Source organism: Haliotis cracherodii, unplaced genomic scaffold (genome assembly GCF_022045235.1).
Source record: "Haliotis cracherodii isolate W230 unplaced genomic scaffold, xgHalCrac1.p SCAF_2, whole genome shotgun sequence".
Classification (NCBI taxonomy): Eukaryota; Metazoa; Mollusca; class Gastropoda; order Lepetellida; family Haliotidae; genus Haliotis; species Haliotis cracherodii.
Genome location: NW_027266275.1, coordinates 9247409 through 9263089, shown reverse-complemented (window position 1 = coordinate 9263089; position 15681 = coordinate 9247409). Strand labels below are relative to the sequence as shown.

The window sequence follows — 15681 nt, the reverse complement described above, 5'->3', positions numbered from 1 at the left end:
ATCTTGAGGAGTTGGAACTGGGGAATTCAAGCGACCCGATCTTTAAACATAGGGTGCGTTTAGGCGAACTGTTCTACAAGTTAATCCAAAAGCAGGTCTTGAGAACAACAGATCTTCAAGATCATGGCCAGTGTTCAATGTTAATTTAACTTTCGTCAATATCAGTCTCACTATAAACAATAATCAAACCAACTTCCTTAGCTTTTGTTTGTGAAGTTAAAGTCAAAAACATAATATACAACATATGCAGTCGGACCCCTTTTCTCGAGATCCGTTATCTCGATGTACCGATATCGCAAACCTATATATAGTTTGTTTGTTGGGGAGTGAAGGGCGGGAAGCAATAATGTACTGCCTTCATTTATGTAGTCAGACGAGTGACACTCCATACCTTTGTTAATGCATAGACCTCCCTTTAGTTCTTGCAAAATGACACATTTAGCTTTCGTAATATTTTAGGCTTTAGTTGCTCTTCAATATGTTTACCCATAGTGCACTTCTGTTAATTGAACGTTCAATCATCACCTTCTGTTAGGGCTTCTGTTTCAGTCTTGTTAAGAAACAATTATATTCGTCAGAGCAGAATTCTCCCACTATACACACAGAGGCACAGTTACTGCTATAGTTGTCTATCCAGCCACACCTTAACACTGGTTTAGTGTTGAATGAAACGACCGTAGCGTTAAGACATGTTTGAAGAAAACATCAAAAGTGTTGCTGAAAGAACGCTATGTCAGCATCGTTTCTACAGAAAAGTCACAGCATCCTAACAGACGATTAAAAGGATAGGGTCAGTGACGATTTATTCCGCCTATTATACAATGTCGAAGCATCATACACAAATGACAGGTAGCTCCACGCGGGGTGTTGTTCAGCCATATGCTAGAACAATCATCTTTAAGTTAGCACGGTTTTGCTCCGCTGGAACAATCACTTGAAGCCTGTTGGGAGAAAGTGAAATGTGATCCAAGATCCGAATCAGCAGATATATCGGAATGGCCCGCAGACCTTGTGAGACAAGTCTGGAGCACCACCCGTGGCCCTGTATAGCATAAGGGAAGAGTTCTTGACACAGCTATTGGCACAGCTATTGAAGGTCAACTGACTTCCTGTACCTACATATAAGCCGCTCACTAACACCAGGTTAGTGTAAATAACATTCTTGGGATCCTTAAAGTACAATACATCAATAATACACCTTATGACAGAATCATGTCAGCTTTAAACCTGGAGTGTCATTTAGCTGAGTGAGGTGACAATGGGATTCAGGTGAGTGAAATACCAATGAGATCAAGGTGAGTGAGATAACAATGTGATTCATTTGAACGAGGTGACAATGTGATTCATCTGAGTGAGGTAACAATGGGATTCATTTGAGTGATGGGACAATGGGATTCATCTGAGTGATGGGATTCATCTGAGTGATGGGACAATGGAATTCATCTAAGTGAGGTAACAATGGGATTCATCTTAGTGAGGTGACAATGGGATTCATCTGAGTGAGGTGACAATGGGATTCATCTGAGTGATGGAACAATGGAATTCATCTGAGTGAAGTAGCAATGGGATTCAGCTGAATGAGATACCAATGAGATTCATCTAAGTGAGATGACAATGGGATTCAGCTGAGTGATGTCACAATGGGATTCAGCTGAGTGATGTCACAGTGGGATTCAGCTGAGTGATGTCACAATGGGAATCAGCTGAGTGATGTCACAGTGGGAATCAGCTGAGTGATGTGATAATGGCATTCATGGATAATTTATACATGTATTGAATATACCTTCATAAACACCATGTTAACCACAATGTTGTGACATATTTTGTTAGCATGGATTCTTTTAATTGACATCCTACAAATGCTTCCTTCTTAATATATTTTTCCGTATTTCTGTGTTTATTGTACAAGACTTCCGTATTTCTGTGTTTGTTGTACAAGACTTCCGTATTTCTATGTTTATTGTACGAGACTTCCGTATTTCTGTGTTTATTGTTCAAGCCTTCTGTATTTCTGTTTATTGTACAAGACTTCCGTATTTCTGTGTTTGTTGTACAAGACTTCCGTATTTCTATGTTTATTGTACGAGACTTCCGTATTTCTGTTTTTATTGTTCAAGCCTTCTGTATTTCTGTTTATTGTACAATACTTCCGTATTTCTGTGTTTATTGTACACGACTGACAGGCACCCAGTCCTAAATGTAATAATGCACCTGCACGTGTATGTAACATTAAAACGTTTATCTTGATTCAATTGTCAACATGACAATACTTAATATATATAAAATAACAAACAATATTGTTTGAACAGTTTTATCGTATTTATTGCTATATCATACATGATAACGATTTTTGGTTACAGAAACATCACATTGTCACATTAACAATCAAGGGTCTTGTAATTAACAGGTTAAATTTAAGTCACTGTTAATGTCTAATAATGTTAATATTGCTAAAAGCGGCGTAAAACCATACTCACTCACTCACTTAACGTTAACTAGTGAAAGGGAGATAACTCTACCGTATATATTTCATCACTTATTGAAAAGTAGTGGTGCATTTTCTGGCACATGTGTATCAATAATGGCTAATACGTTCAATGTTTCACACTCTGTGATTAGCAGACTATTGAACAGGTACCAACAAACACAAAATGTTGACGATCGACCAAGTTCAGGACGTCATCCATTAACGACAAAACAGGATCGATTGATTCAAAACCAGGCTCTACGAAATCGAGGTCAAAAGGCAAATCCAATTGCCTTTTATCAGGTTACTTGAGTACGCTTTCGGGTCGGAACATTAGAAGGCAAGACGTGTGGGTCGACGTTTTTCCTTTCAGGACAACAACCCGTGAAAAACGTGCACGAGTCGGAAATTCTCACATCCACCAGCACAACATCCATGGCCAGAAATGCAGCAATGAGCTCACGTCTTCCCCCGTTGAACACGTCTGGGACATGACAGGGAGACGTGTGCATCAACGTCACGGGCTGCCGACCATGTTGGTTGGACTTAACCGTCGCTGCAAGAGGGGAGGGACAGTGTCCCTCAGATTGCCTTTGGGAGACTCATACGCAGTATGCCTTGTCCAGTGAGTGAATGTTTGACAACTCGTGGCGGTATTTTTCACTACTGATCCAAAACCGTCAACTTTGAAATTTCCCATCTTACCCCTATCGTCCTTCGAGATCTTTGGCGGTCATAACGTCCACTGTCATACGTCACTACCGGTTGTAATGTGGTCCCAATTCGTTCATTATCATACAACAACGTTCATAACGAATTGGCTTTTAACGAATTGACGGATATAACGAAATGGTTTTGATCCCCTTGCATTTTCTGTATATTTGCTGCACATATACATAAAACGAACTACGGTTATATCGAACTAAAATTAGTGGTCTCTTTGAGTTCGTTATAACCGTAGTTTACTGTATTACTAGACACTAATATCTCTTACACTTTGGGACATTTTCAGTTATTTCAGAGTATCTCCTACGTTTGTTTTGAAGACTATATGATATATATGATACGGAAACAGAAGAGGGTATATCATCGTTATCATACCTTGTCATTATAAAAATGATGGTTGTGTTAGACGTCAACCACTCAAGGAAATAGAAAATGAAATGTGAATACATACGATTTTTTAGCAAATTTATAGTGCAAAATGACTCACAACAATATTGTCGCCATGTTTGGACGACACGTTGGGGAACCACCACCAAAGCATATTGGCCAAAAGTATATTGAGAACGAAGGCATCGCATTAATGTATGGAGCTTCCTGTATATATTTCGGATCGTGACGCCAAGCTTGTCGGATTGAATCGATAACACCAGCCATCATATATCATAAGAATTTTTAAGAAACGTTAGTTGAAACAATGTGTGCTTAAATATACAAATCTATACCAGAACAAGACATGAATGTTAGATACTACGCGATAAATCACAAAGAACAATGAAGAAGGAAGCATGGTTTATTTCACGGTAAAATATTGTTCTGTCATGTCTGAAGATTCGAACATGCAACTTGATGACGCCGTAAATTGGACGACGTTTTATTAGAGTGAAGTGCCTAGTGTGTTGTTCCCCATAAATGTAGATGGACAACGCAGATGAACGCGATGGTCGAACGATCGCACCCACAATTCAAGACTTCGAGCACCTGTGTGAGTGTCTGAATGTTGTGTAACGCCGCAGTTTGCAATATTCTAGCGGCGGCGTAAATGATCGAGTCTGTTCCATTCAAGCCAGTAGCAACATAAGCGACTACCTACGTCATCGGGCGATGACACGCAATCAGCTTCGTTACCGAGCCTGACAACCCGATCCTCACTAGCTCTTAGAGCTGTGGGTACTGGAGACCTGTGTCCACTTGCAGAAAACGATCTTATTTCTAAAATGATCGCAACTGCCATACTTTAACATAGGCTTACGATTGTCGTAGCGTTAAGATAATTTTGTGGAAAGGGACCTTTGGTCCACAAACTGATCTTAGCACTAAGATGGTCGTAATTCCTATATTTTAACATGGGCTTAGGACAGTCGTAGCGCTAAGATCGTTTTGGGGGGACGGGTACCTTGGTTCATATTATCTCAAGGAACTTATTACACTTTTTTAGTTCGAGTAAAGAGAATTTGGTTAGTCCATTGCTGCTTAAGGTATGATAAGAATTAGATACATGGCTGCACAGGTCAAGAGAAGGTTACTTCCTAAAATATTGAGGCAAACAGTGCTGTCTCAGTTCAGTGAAAAATGGACATATAGAACAGAAATGGTATTCCAAGAACTATACATGAGAGAAGATATTTTCAAGCAAGGAGTGCTGAAGACCTGTTTTCCCCCGAATTCACGGGTCTCGTATATGTTGATACATGATCGTGACATGTATATACTATTTTGCGTTTTCACAAATTTTATTCATTAAGACACCATATACTGAGCAAAATCTGGCCATTTATGCGCTCTGTCAATAACAGAGCAAATTTACGGAATGTATCGTGACAGCAAGGGACATAACTCCTGCTATATTTAACGTGTCATTTTGTGGTCGCCAAATCCTTGTTCCATATACTGCGTAATTCAATAGTTATTGTTATTGTATCTAATGTTTCATTATAAGCTGTAGCAGGATCACGAGGGCTACATTGGTTTTTATAAATCTAACAAGGGACTCCTAAAACCCATTGTACCCCGTGAGATCCTGCTACAACGAATATATCTTACCGACATGTTTTCATATGACATTGTAAAAGAATTAAAACAAATAACACGTCCCATTTTAATTCTGGAAACCCAAAAGTCCAGAAACTCTACGGTCTTTTCCCAGTCTTGGTCAAAGGTATTTACAAAAATAAGCATGTTGTTTTCATGGGAACATACTAAGGAAGAAAAAATGAAAAAAAAAAGTTTAAAAACTCAATATTTACACCATCTCGCCCATGTTTTTATTTCGCAAATACTTAACTTGTATTCCATCAAGTATCATGACACAAAATCTAACTCATTTAACTTAATTCAACGATTTTATAGCGATATTGAAATAGTTCGCCCATGGGCGAGAAAAAGGTTGGGCCCATGGGCGAGAATATTTTCCATTACACAAAACTCATGTGTTTGTTTCGCAAATATATTTTAATGCACTCCTTTACGTATCATGACACAAAAGTTAACTCATTTTAACTTAATTCAACGATTCTTAAGCGATATTGAAATATTTCGCCCATGGGCGAGAAAAAGGCTTGGCCCAGGGGCGAGAATATGTTCCTTTACACAAAACTAATTTTTTTGTTTCGCAAATAGTTAACTTGTATTCCATCAAGTATCATGACACAAAATTTAACTCATTTTAACGATTTAATTCAACGATTTTAAAGCGATATTGAAATATTTCGCCCATGGGCGAGAAAAAGGTTTGGCCCATGGGCGAGCATATTTTCCTTTGCTCAACAGTTTTAGTTTCGCAAGTACATTAAGGGATTATAAGCATGACACATGATTCAACTCATTTTAACTTAATTCAACTAATTTTTGGCGTTATTAAAATATTTCGCCCATGTTTTCGTAAGTCCCTTTAAAGAATTAACTAATTCTTTACAAAGTATATTGTATCATGTAGAACACACTTTGTATCATTACATTACTATTTTAAAAGGGCCTTTGGTTGGATGTTTCCCCTGCAGAAGTTTTACAAATTTCACCTTTTTTACATATTGCAACGATCTTTAATGAACCCGGCCTTATCTCTCAAAACATTTTGACAGTTTATCATACAAATTCATGCGCATGTACACCAATTTATTGGCATTATTTTTCAACAAATTAAAGTTTAGTTTGTTTCTTTTTCACTTCCAATTTTATGTCTCGTTAGTACATCACATTGGGACATTAAGTGTCAATAGATATGCAATATACAGGTACACGTGCGCGTATTTTAATGGGGGAAAACCCGATTCGTCTTTCATTACATAACGTCTAGCTGAATATCTCACATTCTAACTAAATCTCGAAATAATTATTTCATTATATGAGGTGCGATGTTTAGAGGCGATTGAGTGAATGTTATGACACTAAAGCAACTTTTAAATACATTGTCACTTTTGGTATGAAAATGGTAACAGTTCAGAAAAAAAACAGCCTTCTTATGATAATTCTCATATTCTCATTAGTACGTTGTATCTAATTACAGTGTCGGCATTATTCACAGGTGATTCTACAATACCTGCTCTCGGTCAATTACGATGCGATCTACCACACCACGCGCGAATAAACAGTTATGCAGGTGTTGCTGTGGGCAATTACCTAGCCTGTATATGTATATTTTTTTTTGTCGATACATATATTACATATTTTCGTTGATATGTGGATATATTAAGCACAAAGACAAAAAAAACGGTTTATGAAAGATGAATTAGTGCCTTGAAATATTCAACGAGATGTGTATCATCGTTTAAGGGGTCATTCAATAAAAGTATGTTTGGAGGAGATATCAAAGGAGCCGCCCAATATACACAGTGTCGTCCGGTGAACTACCACTCCACCCTGTCCGTAAAAGTTATGTAATCGGTACACAAATATATTTGGTGTAAATATTGAGTTTTTAAACTTTTTTTTTTCATTTTTTCTTCCTTAGTATGGTCCCATGAAAACAGCGTGCTTATTTTTGTAAATACCTTTGACCGAGACTGGGAAAAGACCGTAGAGTTTCTGGACTTTTGGGTTTCCAGAATTAAAATGGGACGTGTTAAATTCAAAATGGATAGAAACAGCTGTTCTATTGAGCTGAGGTTAACTTGTGCTATGTCACAAGACTTCCATTGCCTCGGTAAAAGCGTGCAGCGTTTTCCTTCGAAGCGGGGTATAAGGGATTCTACTTTCCCTGCAGCCTGGTTTGCTTGTGGCGGGGTATAAGAGATTTAAGGAAATCTATTCCCCTCCAAGGCGGGATACATCGTATTTTATCAAGATCAAAATCTTGACCGCTAGCCAGTACTCACATATATGTCTTCATTAGTCTATATTCCCGTCTCGTTTATTTCTAACAGGAAATATGGCTCTGTTTAGACACAAACAACCGTGCTGAACTTTAACCTTCTTCACATTGTTTACATGCCAAATCAAACTTAAACCATATTCTTAGTATTTATAATTACCTTACTGATCTCCAAGGCGGCGATTTTTTCGCCATACATAATGATACGTTTTTTCCTCAGTGCAAGTCGAAGCGCGAACACACAATGGGACATAATGACATCGTGTAAGGTATGCCACTCCAGTCATGCATGGGATGTGAAAGGGCAGGCACCTGGCGTGATACTAGAGTGAACTAGAGTACGGGCATGAACGGGTGGTTTGGGCTGACGGTTCTGACAGCTGTGGTCGGAGGTGGCTACTTTCGATACTTTGTTTAGGTCTGCATTGCCCATACCAGGTTAGTAAAGATGGGACGACTCTAGTGTAGCAGGGAGGCGACCTACTTGGCGTGTGTGTACAACACGGTGAGTATTCACCGCGGTATATGTGCTAGAGGCTACACATTCTAAATATGATGTGACACAGAGAGAGGCGACCTACTTGCTGTGTGTGTGTGTGTGCGTGCGTGTGTGTGTGTGTGTGTGTGTGTGTGTGTGTGTGTGTGTGTGTGTGTGTGTGTGTGTGTGTGTGTGTGTGTGTGTGTGTGTAACACAGTGAGTATTCACTACGGTATATGTGCTAGAGGGTACACATTCTATATATGTTGTGACATTGAGAGCTGGAGAGGGGAGGAGAGAGAGATACCGACCTCACACATAACGACATACAATGCATTATCTTTCTTTTGAATATGCAGTGGGACAAGTTCTTTTCTACACCTTTGTTAATGACGCAGAATGCAGTTGATCGCTACTTTTTCAATACTTGCCCGCATACACTGGATTACCTTCGTGTATTCAGTGCAACTTGTTATACTCCACAACTTTGTTGAAAAGATATCCCATTTCAAGTGACACAGAATCAGATCACCACGACTTCACTATAACAGTACACCACGACGTGATGTATATATCTGCCCCTCTGTTGTGCAATTGTAACCGGTATCACATACCTGCAGCTCACACCCGTGGCCTCAGGCGGACCTCAGGTGGTCGAATCTGCACTTTAGATATCTTGTTCGAAGTTGATTTTTGTCTGGCCCTTATTAAGGTCCAGGTATGAGTCAGAGTTGCCTTCTACCACTCCTATATGTTAGAAGTGACTGTCTAGCATACTAGCATAACTTTCTAATTAAACGCTGTTGTTTACGATCTCCGTTGTTCCTGTTTCAGCATCTCTCATTATGGGAGCCAGATGGACATGTGTGTTTCTTGTCGTCCACCTTACAAGTCTGCTTTTGATGTCCGAAGGTAATCACATTTGGTTCTAAACCTCATCACCAAAGTTACTGTGGTGTCTTATATTTTATCCAATTATATACTACCCATGGTAAACTGTCGGGCAAAAGAAAGTATACCCTTGAAAATTGAATTTACCCAATAATTACAAACGTTATCAAAACATTACCAGGCGAAAAACAGTCGCTGAAACACTGCAAACTTAAGGTCCAAAACAGAGGTATGATACCCGTATCAAATGCATCACCACTGAATAACCATTTCTTTCTTGTTATATTTTAGCCACCTTCAAACATAAGTACATTTCTTTGCCCGGCAGGTTAGAATACCTATAAGAAATTATATGAAAGGGCCCTGATTGGCCAAAGGGATGTGGTTATTTCAATAAATGAGGAACATTGACAAATACAGTAAACTACGGTTATAACGAACTCAAACGGACCACTTATTTTATTTCGTTATAACCGTAGTTCTGTATAAGCATATACAGCATATTGACGAGATCAAAACACATTTCGTTATATCCGTCAGTTCGTTATAAGCGTGTTCGTTATAAACGTAGTTTACTGTAATTATAAACGTTATTAGATGTGTTTACATGTATAAGAAGCAGACTTTGTTCATTTAAAAAGTTGGGTGTTAGAGATTTATACATGTAATGTTACGTGTGTTCCACAACCCGTTTTAGTGGTGTTCGGAAAGCTTTACTTTAATGTTTGTACATAATCAATTCTTTAAACCAAGTTGTTTTTCTTGGGAGACGGAGATAACACTAGTAGGAACATATAGTAAAACGTATCTTGAGCCATGGACTGGCTCATATTTTCTAACGAAGATGGCAACTCGCCCCCTTTTCACGAGAATTGGGTAAGAATACGTAGCTTCATATAATGTTTTATAATGTGATTTATTCTGAAAATAAATACTGCAACTTTCAATACATAGTCATGATGACATGTGCTCGTCCTGATTCAAAATTTGCACGTCCATGTTAATTTGGATGTTTGCGTGTTCGTTCGGAGCATGATGCTCACACACGTGTTTTAATGTGAACATAAGATAATGATTGTTCAACAGTAAAATACGTTTACGTTGTAATTCGGTTGGGTACGCATCTGCCACTAAATGGTCTGAATCAAGGGGCCTCCTCTGTGGTCAAGTTGATATGTGAGCGGAAGGTCGTGGGTTCGATCCCGACACCAAAAGACGTTAAATATGGCACTTATTGTTATCTTGCTTGGCGCTCGGCATTAAGGGGCTCAAACAAGTACTGATCGGCTCGGAGTCAGTGTCTCGGTGTGCTAGCACTATAAATCAGCATTTGTCCGGACTAGAAAAAGCAGCCACACCCATGCCCCCACACCCACACGCACATACATGTACGTCTCTATAAACGTGCAGCAATCTTGGAGGCGACGTTCAACCCCATTTAACCTCATCTTATACAAGGTGTGTTACCAAAAGTGCTGCACCATGGCGGTTATTGTTTGTGATTCTTAGGGACGATGGAAAAGCCAAGCGGTTAAAGCGTTGGTTCGATTCTCTAAATAGGCACCAATTCTAGTGTCCCCCGAGGAGATATGGCTGGAATTTTGATAAAACGGCGTAACATTCAACTCACTCATTTTTTCATAATGTTATCGTGATAGGGCGGTTTCAGTGTTAAAAGCAGCGTAACTCACACCCGTGAACTTCTTGTTTGTCAGGTCAGACATGCTTCTTCACGGAGACGGCAGGACAGAAGGGATCTGAGATGCTGCGCAGTGACTCTGCGAACACGACGGACGTGAGTGCTTGCGAGACTCTCTGTAACACGACGGAGTTGTGTATAGCTGGAGAATTCCTCTCCACCACGAACGCGTGTCACATCTACCTGGTGGAGACTAACCTCACTGGTCAAACTGAGACGGTGTTCTTTCAGTGGAACTGTACTAACGAAACAGGTAAGTAGATGTATGCAACCCATTTTCATTATCACAACATTTATTCATGTATATAATGCTTGTAACATTCTTAGATTACCCAGAGTGTTTTCATCCCATCTGCGACAGAGGGGTGAAGGTGAAAACAAATTATGTTTATTTCTTCCACTTCTGTTATTATTGTATTTATTTATGTCCATTCTTTTATTATCATTCCCCAATTGATTTATAGGAATTGAAAAATCAAAGACCACAGAACAAAATTTTAAACTATGCCATGGGCATTTTGAGGAATCCTGAAACGTTTTAAAATGCACATTTAATACAGTCCCAACACGACTATTAAAACCACGTCTGGTTCTAATTTTAATATTCATTTCATTACTGCTATATAATATTTATTCGTTGGGAGGAAATATGCATGTTTGCAAATGTTGGGAGAGATAAACTACTTGCATAAAATGTGCAAATTATTTTCCCCCGAAGCAACAACTGCGACTACAATGACAACAACTATTACACCTTCAACTACAATGCATCCGATTTCAACCACCCCGACCTTCGTCAGCAGCAGTTTTGGTCAGTAATATGAGGTGCATGTACATGATGGTTTTGGTTTGGTTGGTTTGTTGTTTTACGCCGCACCCAGCAATATTCCAGCTATATGTTGGCGGTCTGTAAATAATCGAGTCTGGACCAGACAATCCAGGGATTGATAACATGAGCATTGATCCACGCAATTGGGATCGATGACATGCATCAACCAAGTCAGCGAGCCTGGCCACCCGATCCCGTTAGTCGCCTCTTACGGCTAGCATAGTCGCCTTTTACGGCACGCATGGGTTGCTAAAGACCTCTCCAACCCCGGATCTTCACAGGTGATGATTAGAATGTTAGCTATGTTTGTATCATCCATATATGAGTGAGTGAGTGAATGAGTGAGTAATTATTGCTTAACGTCGCATCAGAGATCTTTTGTTACATATGAGTGATGACACATATGCAATTTCAATTGTAATATAATCAATCGATAATTTGAAAGATTAATTTATTCGATAATCATTTCATGAATTAGAGAATCCGTGCTATAAATTATATGTATGATAATGTTTTTTCGCCCATTGCGGTGAGATCCAGTGGTTTAAGTCGCCGTGACTCAGTTGCCTCCCTTAACCGTGACAGGCGCTGCTTGTCAAGGATCGAATTTCAGATTCGCAGTTGTCAGTCAGTACCACACCACTTCTCGCAGGTTTCACAAAAGTATTAACCGTCCTGACACACCTCCTCCCTAATTAAGCCTTCATCCCGTGATATAACTAAAATATTGTTGAGAGCAGCATCAACCCATCTCATTCACTCACTCCTACCGCATTAAACTGTCATTCCGTGATATATCTAAACTACTGTTGAGAGCAGCGTCAAACCAACTCACTCACTCATTCACTCACTCACATTAAACTATCATCCCGTGATATAACTAAAATATTGTTGAAAGCAGCGTCAACCCAACTCACTCATTCACTTCTACCACATAAATCCGTCATCCCGTGATATAACTAAAATACTGGTGAAGCTTAAGGTTGCGTCAACCCAACTCACTCACTTCTACCACAGTAAGCCGTCATCCCGTGAGATAACTAACATACTGATGAGGGCAGCGACAACCCAACTCACTCACTCCACTGACATTAAGCTGCAATCTGTGTTATAACCAACACAAACGTCAAAACAACAGGCTCACGAGTCACTGATGTGTTGTTCCACAACACCTCCACGACCACTTCTGTGAACAAGGGGGCACGGGTGGCCCAGTCGTCTAAGGCGCCGCGATTCGCTGTGCAGAGTTGCTTCCCCTGTGTTTGTAGGTTCGAATCCCGGTTCGCCCAAGTATGTTTCTAGGTTTGTCAGCACCACACTCGTCCTTTTGGGTTTTACCGAAATGGTAAACGTCTGAGACCTGCATCATTTCGGGCTTTCCTCCCACATTAAGCGGACGCGCCGTGATATAAATGGAATACTGTTAAAAGCCGCCTTAAACGCAACTCACTCACTCTTCTGTGAACACTTTTTATTGCCTTCTATTCTCTTCTTCTTCAGGTCCTCAATATCGTACAGAGGGTGCGATAGCATCCGCCGTCGCAAGTTATGCCGTCCTCCTCTCCATCCCCTGCCTGATGTGCATTATCTTGTCCAGGTGAGCTACACTAGGTCCAGGTACCATCTGTCGTCTCCATTACAAATTGTGCCGTCAAACAGACAGGATTTGAGATCCAGTCCACAGGGGCATGTGCATAAAAATAGGACGTGTGAGTTTACGAGAATCATTAAAAGTCGCTTTTGACATTATTTTGTTTATAACGGACATTATACATATTGGTACTCATACGGAGAATTGAACCCAGGACTTCGATAGGTGAGCTAAACCTACAGGTTACCATTCTTCCCTTACCGTTATGATGCATAGTGGAACGTAGTGAAGAGAGCCTGTTTGTTCCATGCTGCTTGGTGACTATGAAGGGGGTTTTAATAGACTCTTCTGTCCAATGGGGGCATAGGTGGTCCAGTCACCTAAGGAATAAGTAGAGAAGCCTTTGATCGTCGGTTTTAATCCCAGTTCCGCTCTGATCATATTTCTAGGTTTGTCAGCACCATACACGTACTCGTGGGTTTCGGGCTTTTCACCCAGATTAAGATGACTCGCCGTGATTTAACTTAACGTCAGTTCAAATCGGCGCTTATTCCAGCTCTCTTCTTTAGAGTGAGAGGTTCATTTTCGAAACAACAACTGCTTGTAGTTTAAATATGAATGTTTTGGCTTTTCCAGAAAGTCAAGACAGCAGGGAAGACAACGGGAGATGGATCAGTGAGTGAGTGAGTGTTTAGCTATGCTGGAATCATCTTTGAGTGAGCACGGTTTTGCTCCGTTGGAACAATCACTTGAAGTGTGTCATCAGATGTTGGAAGAAAGTGAAAAGTGACACTTTTGATGACGCCCCACAATGAATAGTTTGGTGCTGGCAGACCAAGATCCGAATCAGCTGATATTCAGACTGACCCGCAGACCTTGTGAGCCAAGTCTGGAGCGCCACCCGTGGCCCTGTATAGCATAAGGGAAGAGTTCTTGACACAGCTATTGGCACAGCTATTGAAGGTCATCTGACTTCTTGTACCTGCATATAAGCCGCTCACTAACACCGGGTCAGTGTAAATAACATTCTTGGGATCCTTAAAGTACAATACATCAATAATACACCTTATGACAGAATCATGTCAGCTTTAGACCTGGAGTGTCATTTAGCTGAGTGAGATGACAATGGGATTCAGCTGAGTGATGTCACACTTGGATTCAGCTTAGTGAGATGACAATGGGATTCAGCTGAGTGATGTCACAATGGGATTGGGCTGAGCGATGTGATAATGGCATTCATGTATAATTTATACATGTATTGATGATACATTCATAAACACCATGTTAACCACAATGTTGTGACATATTTTGTTAGCATGGATTCTTTTAATTGACATCCTACAAATGCTTCCTTCTAAACATATTTTTCCGTATTTCTGTGTTAATTGTACAAGACTTCCGTATTTCTGTGTTAATTGTACAAGACTTCCGTATTTCAGTATTTATTGTACAAGACTTTCGTATTTCTATGTTTATTGTACAAGACTTCCGTATTTCAGTGTTTATTGTCCAAGACTTCCGTATTTCTATGTTTATTGTACAATACTTCCGTATTTCTATGTTTATTGTACAAGACTTCCGTATTTCTATGTTTATTGTACAAGACTTCCGTACGCGTATTTCTATGTTTATTGTACAAGGCACTCAGTCGTAAATGTAATGATGCACCTGCACGTGCTTGAAACATAAAAGCGCTCATCTTGATTCATTTGTCAACATGACAACAATTAATATATTTGAAAATATAAACAATATTTTTTTGCGCGTGGTAGTTTTATCGTATTTATTGTCATATCATACATGAAAACGATGCCTGAGCCAACAGATGTTTGGTTACAGAAACATCACATTGTCACATTAACGATCAAGGATCTGGTTATAAATAGCTTAAATTCACTGTTAATGTCTGCAGTACTCGTGATAATACCAGCCGTGCTGCAGCTGATCTGTGTGAAGTGTCTCTACCCAACGTGTTCAGTTTATCTGTTTAGCTAAAACAGTTGCTTCAGACTCTTTCTTTTCTTTAGTTGCTTTCGTAGACTCTGTGAGGATTGTGTTCACATAACTGTACGCTAAAGCTGGGTACAGTAATACGATAACTCAAGCTCCTCACAGTGATATCTCGTTCGCGGAGCTCTCGACACTATTGCTGCCACCGGTGAAAGCTCCCCACTGTGAAAGGTTGCAACAACCATGCTTGGAGTTGAACGTGCAGCCGACGGCCCGTTATGTTTACAAAGAAGTGATGATTTCTGTGACGCCGAATACTCTAACACCTGCTAAATATTTGTCTTTGTTTGTCAGTTAGAATGTCTGTTTCATTACAACTGTCATGTAATTGGTATAGTAGGAATGTAAGGGAGAAGTAGGTTGATTTCCCGTTCTTCTGCAATCTCAAACCAATCCGATCAAACGAACAAAAGGGTAAATTCATTTGGGAAATATGGTCAGTCGTTAACCTTTTCAAAATTAACTGTGATTACATTCCCAAAGACATAAACACATGTATAGACGTTACTACATTTGGGATAAGAGGGCAAATTTCAAGATTCTTGTAATGGCCGCGCCCACACTGGTGGCAGCGATGTTACCGAGAGTGTAACGAAGGTGTCACGCGCTGGGAAGGAGCTTGACGATAATTAGTAAAAGGGAGATAACTCTACCGGATATATTCCATCACTTACTGATAAGTAG

The 15681-nt window shown here is 39.9% G+C and overlaps 1 protein-coding gene across 2 annotated transcripts; it reads left to right on the top strand.

Moving 5' to 3' along the window:
- The first annotated feature begins 7853 nt into the window (after positions 1-7853).
- LOC139468787 (uncharacterized) lies at positions 7854-14493 on the top strand. 2 transcript variants are annotated; one of them, XM_071250922.1, is made up of 6 exons: positions 7854-8004; positions 8812-8889; positions 10584-10820; positions 11286-11378; positions 12897-12993; positions 13624-14493. In XM_071250922.1, the coding sequence occupies exons 2-6, from the start codon at positions 8823-8825 to the stop codon at positions 13664-13666; spliced, it is 537 nt and encodes a 178-aa protein (XP_071107023.1). In that variant the 5' UTR covers positions 7854-8004; positions 8812-8822; the 3' UTR covers positions 13667-14493. The 2 variants fall into 2 exon arrangements, with proteins under 2 accessions (XP_071107023.1, XP_071107024.1); XM_071250923.1 differs by having other exon boundaries at positions 7881-7937.
- The last annotated feature ends 1188 nt before the right edge of the window (positions 14494-15681 follow it).

Excerpts from the sequence above, each read along its gene's own strand:
- LOC139468787 (XM_071250922.1), top strand. The coding sequence starts at position 8,823 with ATGGGAGCCAGATGGACATGTGTGTTTCTTGTCGTCCACCTTACAAGT. Across the intron at positions 11,379-12,896 it reads CTTCGTCAGCAGCAGTTTTG|GTCCTCAATATCGTACAGAG; the intron begins GTCAGTAATATG and ends CTTCTTCTTCAG. Across the intron at positions 12,994-13,623 it reads ATGTGCATTATCTTGTCCAG|AAAGTCAAGACAGCAGGGAA; the intron begins GTGAGCTACACT and ends TGGCTTTTCCAG.